The sequence below is a fragment of the Anopheles bellator genome, chromosome X (assembly GCF_943735745.2).
Source record: "Anopheles bellator chromosome X, idAnoBellAS_SP24_06.2, whole genome shotgun sequence".
Lineage (NCBI taxonomy): Eukaryota > Metazoa > Arthropoda > Insecta > Diptera > Culicidae > Anopheles > Anopheles bellator.
Window position 1 is genome coordinate 8,137,313 of NC_071287.1, and position 6,329 is coordinate 8,143,641.

A 6,329-nucleotide genomic window follows, 5' to 3' on the forward strand; every position below is an offset into this window, starting at 1 on the left:
TGGATGAATTTGTTACGAGAAGGATTTGTTTAGTATCAAAACAACTATTTCTATTTCTGTTTTGCCTTTCTCGATGTAAATTGCAGTTGCTTTACGCTGTAAACATAATATTGAGAATCCAAATTCTTGCAGCACCTGAAGTCATCGTCATCGTGCATTCTTCTTCCTGAAGACGGCGAAGAGGCCTGAAGAGAAAAAGGAAGGAAAGGAGCAAAAGAAAATTGCATTTCAATGGATGCATCTCTGTTTCGGTCGCCTCTGGCGCAAGCTCGGTATGGTTTCTGCCATGCGGAGTGGACGTCAAAATGTTTTTTTTGTGTTTGTACACATTTTTACTATTATCTAAACACATACACACGCCCACACTGCAAAAAGATACAAATATCGCTTCTCCCTTGTGTACAAGGTGTATTTTTGCCTGGCTGCTCACGAAATACTTCACTCACGCTAGAGTTTTTAAGTAGGCCACATTCATTTCTTCGTCCTTCTATTACTGAACAAAACAGAGCTTCATCTATCAAACTACGGGGAAATCCGCCGCCGTTTCGTTCACCATTATGCTCGGCTCGTTTGGGCTATGTGCTGTGTTAGTTTATCTAAGCAGTTTTGTGTAGTGTCCGAGCATAGTAGCATAAGCGTATCCTATGATAAAAAAGGTAAATAAGTGCTGCTAATCGTGTGTTTTGTAGAATCAACAGAAGCGATTTGGATTTCGTACTTTTCTATTGCCCTATTGGTTGCAAATGCGATCAGGGATTGGTGACTTCCGTACCGTGAGCAGGGACCAACGTAGTATGTTTTTGTATAACTTTCATGCATTGTTTTAGTAATCTCCATCTGATCGTGACCCAAATAGCTTCACCGGAAGCTGGAAGCTGTTCAATATGGCAAAATGACATTCAGCTCAGGATAATGGTTGCAATGCTCTATAAGGACTTTCCCAACTTCCACCTTCCTTCTGTGCCTTCACCTTAATAGCATGATTGCAAAAAGATCCGTGAACTACGGCAAATTAGTATCATTGGTTTCCTGTGACCGCCGGTTTTCCAACTCAATCCGCTACGTCATATGGCCAACCCGTTCTAACTTTTTTTTGGCGAATAATTTATCACTGCGCTGCGGTGGAGACGAATCGTAAATGACGATAGCAAAGACGTAGTCATTCGTGAAACGCATTTGCGTTGTAACGTGTGCAATCAAAAGTGTCGCTAGTGTTGCGTAAAACCGTTTCTCCGGCCGTTCACAGTTTAAGTTCACATTCAAACTCAAACTCAATTGCAAAGTGGCAAATTCATGCCACAGTGGCCCCTTAGAACTAATCCATGCGTTGCCCATTTCTCTATTTAATTCTTCTTTTAACAAAGAAACGTTCAAACACAGCGCTGTATGTTTTGTTCGCAGTACAGGGACGTAAATGTGAAGAGAAATAGTTATTTTTAAATGAAGTGTACTTGCGTCCTTCGCGCAGCAAATCTAGGTTTCTGCTAGTCATTGGGTCGGCGGGAAGCGTATTATCCATTTCGCCGCCCGCACGCATACCAGTGGGATTGATTTAAATGGTAGGCAAATCACGTTACCGGTCTTCGGGCGAAATCGTGCGCATTGAGTGCGCCATTCATTTATTAGCCTTTGTTTTTCTGAAAAGAGCGTTTTTCGTATCGCACAACAATGATGCAGCGTTCGTCATAGAACGGACAACGGAAAACAGAAAACAAATGCTAGGGAAACCCAAAACACACAGCTCTTCACGCGTATGATGTTTGTTGCGTAGCTCAGTGGAAGAAGTGGACGCACACGGATTAGTACCAAGAGATTAGCTATTTATGGTGTGTCTTAGAAATAGTGTTTTCCCTTCACAATCGATTTATTCAACTTTGTTCATTTTCCATGTCTTTTTTAACAATTGACTTTTGAGTCTGATCACAGTCGATGAAGACGTTAAGCGAAAAATGGTCAACTATGTGGTGGCGAGGCGATACGTGGTGTAATTCCGACACGGCTTTGCGAACGTTACTAGTTGTGGCGCTACTATGTGGCACCTTTTGGTAAGTGGTCGCGCGAAAGTAACTTTTTATTTTGTTGCCAAAAAATCATTTTCATTTCCTTTTCGCAGGTACGACTGTCGGCCAGCGGCTATGGTAGGCGCCGTTTCGCTCGGAGCGCTCTGGTGTCGGCACTGTTCTTCGGTGCAGTTGCAGACTTCTTCCCGCCTCGACACAGCGATCGCGAAAGCAAGAGCACGTTGTTGCACACTGCGAAGCAGTAGACCCTATAGCTTCATAATTGCGTTAGTAGTGACTGTTCTTACACCAATCATCTTGTTTTTCGTGCTTCCCTGGTGGGTGATACTAATCTCCCTGCTAGTGCTAGGAATGGTCATAAAATGGACATACGATATTAAAGTAGTCTTTAGCAACGATACTGGTATGATTTGAGAGAGCACACGGTTTACACATTGTATAATGTTAATTTGTTTACATGCCTTTCTTCTCTGCAGCTACTATCCAGGAGCAGCAGTTCGAGCTAGAGGTGAAAGAATTTCTTCCAGAAATCAACGAACTTAATCAGTCGCTGCTAAAAGAGGTTGGAGAGAAGGGAGATATTCCGCTGCACATTGATTGGTGCAACGAAAAATCCACCCAAGAAGGAGACAATTATGGAGAAGATGAGCTGTACATTAGGATGCTGTTACCGGAGGATGGCAGTAGGGAATTGGAAACAGTCGAACAGAGTGACTCCAGCAGTGACGAATTATTCATGGACGATGGCGGCTCGCAAGTGGTGCGTAAGAGGTGCGCAAATGGTACGAAACCCGCCATAGACGAAGTGTGTGACGAAAGGATACAGTTTAAAATCAGTCACTTTAATGCGAACAGTTCGTCTGATTCGGACGAGAACATCTCGAGCGGCCTCTCTTTCGGAGCGGAGTCTTCCGAAGCTCGTAGTCGAACAAAAAGTACTGTATCAGACAAAATGAAGCAAAGCAGACAAAAGCGTGTCTCTGCAGGGAGTAATGACACACCTGAACTCAATATTGCATCTTGTGCGGTGAACCCAGCAAACACCGCGCTGATGGGAGCTATGTTTCAGTGCTTAATGAATGCGACTACTGTCCAGCGACCGACTGGCAGTGGCAGCAGCAGCAGTGGTTCCGGGGCAATTCCTTCCGAGCAGTCCAAAAGCTCTATCATCATCGACGCCATCGGCGGCGTGATACGTTCAACACGGTTGTTGCAACCGTCGTCGAAACAAGAAAATTCTTCAGACGATGACAAGGATAGTGATTTCGAAATTTTAAACTCGGAAGAGTTGAATAACTTTTGAAAGCATTTTGCACCGATCGTTTTTCGGTTCTTTTCCTCCAATATGAAGACTCTCATTGCGCGATGTTTTTTTTTGTTAAACTTCGAAATATCAGAACGGAAAATTTTCTATTGGAGTAGAGCAGACCAATCGCTAGAAATAATGCTGTTTATGCCATATATATAGTACATGTATTTAATACATGTAATTAATTGTGCATCTTAATGTTTAGTTTCCGTTTTGCTATTTGGCCAATTCTGTGCCACCTGATATGCGATGAATATTAAACACAACTCATCTCATGACCTCAACATATTAACCATAATGAGTTTCGTTTCTTTTGAAGTCAGAAATGGCATCCAGCATCTGCTACAAACATACGTATTGAATATACTCAAAGCGCATTATACATTATGAATTAAATATTAATTATTCTGTCAACCAATTGTGATATGATTTCATTTTGATGAAATGTACAACACCCTCTCCCTTTCCTATGCACAAATGAAATAAAACCAAACTGAAAACCCATCATTCGGTATATTCTCACTATGTGTAAAGGACAAACATATTGAAGAGCTTCAAGGCTTTAAATTGAGCTAAATCAAAACAACGACAATAAATGCCAGTTGGGATGCTTTACATCGTAGTGCAGCCAATGATACGATTCCGCTTGGAAATTGGAATCGTAAGAAATCATTGATCGGTTCCCTTCAAATTAATTTCAGGCCATGTTTTTGGTGACTGCTGGTGGCAATTAATCACTTAAATATGTAAAGCAAATTTGTTGGTAAAGCACAATTAACACAAATTATTATTGTTATTATTCTCACAATTATTGTCACAAAATAACTTTTTTCTTAGAAAATTTATAATAAATATTCAATTATAGCGATACCCACAAAATAACGCTCTCATAAGTGGTATAATCTTAAATTGAAAAACTGGTATAAAAGCCTATTCAATCGAGCGGTTGAAAGTTTCGGTTTGTTGTCAAGAGCTGTCATTTGTTTTCGTTTTCGTGCCTCACCTTCGCTGTTCTGTATCGACGCGTACCTTCGTTTTGTAACTCCCATTTTGTAACGGCCGTAAACTGTTTTCTCCTTGTGTTCGTGTTGATCGATTCGGCGTCTATCTAAGTTATAATTACGTTGACCGTACTAAATTGATGTCTAAGCAGTTACAAAAGTTATGGAGAGTAACAAAATAACGCAGCAGCATTGTTTAACACTGTGGCGTCGTGTGTTGTTTCTTTGGGTATGTACGTTTGTCTGCTTTTCCCAAACCTAATTCTGCTATTTCCATCTATCCTCCTTTTGGTTTGTTTTTGGGCTGTTTAAATTAACTCACCAATTGGTTTCTTCCTACTGAAGGTGCAATCTTCCAGTTCGATCAACACAGATGATTCTGGTACCTTGAGCTCGTTTTATGAAACATTCCGTCACCGACTCAACCCTACGTTTGAGATAAAGGAAAACACAGTAATAGAATTTTTGCGTTCCCATTTTCCCGACTTTGAGCTTCAACTCTGTGCCGAAGGAGACATAGCTGATGGAGAATATGTGTACATTTTTTCACTACTCCTATATTTTTCTTGCGTCCGTCATCCCGTTTCATTTTTTCAAAACATCTGCAAACAATTCGACGAGTCACAACAATACATCCTGAAAACATTTCTGAAATCCTTTGTAACGGAAGGTACGGCAGAGCCTAAAGTCAATCGCAGCTTTATCGACGCTGCAGTTCGGAATGCTTTGCAACTATCAACGTTCAGCCAAACCCAACACAGTAAAATGTCGTTGGATAGTGACAACAAATCAACTGAGATCTTTACAAACAGCCCGATTAAAACACTGGACGAACAAATATCACGGCCAAAATCAACGCCGAAACACGGAATGATGCAGTGTAAGTTACGAGGAATGACAACGCAACTAGAATCGGCACGTTTGGAGAACGCATGTCTTGAAAAACAAAACGAGAAATTGCAGGAGATGATAGTCAAGTTAGATGAAAAAAATAAAAGGCTTTTGACGAAGATCAACGCACTGGAGGTGAAAGAGCAGCTGTACGCACTGAGTGTAAAAGAAAAGTCACTAGATCTTGACCATCATGACAACTTAATTGAGCTTCGGAAACAATTGAAAGAGAAAACCGATTGCGTTGAAACATTGGAAGATGAAATTCATAAGGCACGAGGGAATGAACGTTCTGTGGCGGAGCAAAATAAGGAACTACAATTGGCCAATAGAAACCTTCAAGAACATATTCTTCAGATTGAAAGGCTAATGCAATCGATAAAAGAGGAAGCCTTCAAAAAAGAAGAATTCAACACAATTTTGCAAGAAAATATAAACGAGTTGCGGCGATTCATTCATGAAAATAAGCTCACGTGTCCTCAGGTTCCAGAGAGTTTTGATTGTTCAAGTGACTTCTTGGATGTTTCGTTCAAAAATGTTTCAATTAACGATAGTTGTTGCCGTGACCGTGAAAACTTAGCCTCATCTGTAGTGGAGGTCTTATTAAAAGAGAAGGAACAGGATATCGCTAAGCTTTCGGACAATCTGAGAAATGTTAATGATCAAGTTAAACAGCTACTCGCTTCAAAGGCAACACTGGAGCGGGATAGATCTGAATTGAATGAGCGGTTAAGTAAACTACAAACATCTTTCGAAGCAGAGCAAACAACGAAAAAACATTTGGAAGAACTACATCAACAAGTAACTTTCAGTAAGGAAGAGTTTAAGTATAAATTGCAAACTCTTACTACGCAACGAGAAACAGAACAAACAAATCACCACCGGGAGCTATTGGAACTGAAACAAATGTTGAGCGAAGCTGCTGAATCAACGGAGCAATTGAAAGTAAAACTCGATCAAGAAATTAAGAAATCGAGTGTCCTCAATGTCCATCTAAAAGAACTGCAGGATTCCACGATCCCTGAGCTTGAGCATACTAAAACCGCTATGCATGAACAACTAATCCAACTACGAACATCTTTTGAAACAGAACAAGCAACGAAAAAG

At 40.8% G+C, this 6,329-nt stretch overlaps 2 protein-coding genes across 3 annotated transcripts; both read left to right on the forward strand.

Annotated features, from left to right (window-relative positions):
* The first annotated feature begins 407 nt into the window (after window positions 1-407).
* LOC131213566 (uncharacterized) lies at window positions 408-3,798 on the forward strand. Of its 2 annotated transcripts, none has more exons than XM_058207635.1 (4): window positions 408-656; window positions 1,916-2,045; window positions 2,114-2,424; window positions 2,498-3,798. In XM_058207635.1, the coding sequence occupies exons 2-4, from the start codon at window positions 1,930-1,932 to the stop codon at window positions 3,322-3,324; spliced, it is 1,254 nt and encodes a 417-aa protein (XP_058063618.1). In that variant the 5' UTR covers window positions 408-656; window positions 1,916-1,929; the 3' UTR covers window positions 3,325-3,798. The 2 variants fall into 2 exon arrangements, with proteins under 2 accessions (XP_058063618.1, XP_058063617.1); XM_058207634.1 differs by having other exon boundaries at window positions 1,927-2,045.
* A 696-nt stretch (window positions 3,799-4,494) lies between these two features.
* On the forward strand, window positions 4,495-6,285 carry LOC131213451 (cilia- and flagella-associated protein 57-like). The gene is made up of 3 exons (XM_058207492.1): window positions 4,495-4,560; window positions 4,677-6,167; window positions 6,223-6,285. Exons 1-3 carry the CDS (start codon window positions 4,495-4,497, stop codon window positions 6,283-6,285), a joined length of 1,620 nt encoding a protein of 539 aa, XP_058063475.1.
* The last annotated feature ends 44 nt before the right edge of the window (window positions 6,286-6,329 follow it).

Excerpts from the sequence above, each read along its gene's own strand:
- LOC131213451 (XM_058207492.1), top strand. The coding sequence starts at position 4,495 with ATGGAGAGTAACAAAATAACGCAGCAGCATTGTTTAACACTGTGGCGT. Across the intron at positions 4,561-4,676 it reads GTCGTGTGTTGTTTCTTTGG|GTGCAATCTTCCAGTTCGAT; the intron begins GTATGTACGTTT and ends TTCCTACTGAAG. Across the intron at positions 6,168-6,222 it reads AATCAACGGAGCAATTGAAA|AACTGCAGGATTCCACGATC; the intron begins GTAAAACTCGAT and ends TCCATCTAAAAG.
- LOC131213566 (XM_058207634.1), top strand. Across the intron at positions 2,046-2,113 it reads CTACTATGTGGCACCTTTTG|GTACGACTGTCGGCCAGCGG; the intron begins GTAAGTGGTCGC and ends TCCTTTTCGCAG. Across the intron at positions 2,425-2,497 it reads AGTCTTTAGCAACGATACTG|CTACTATCCAGGAGCAGCAG; the intron begins GTATGATTTGAG and ends TCTTCTCTGCAG.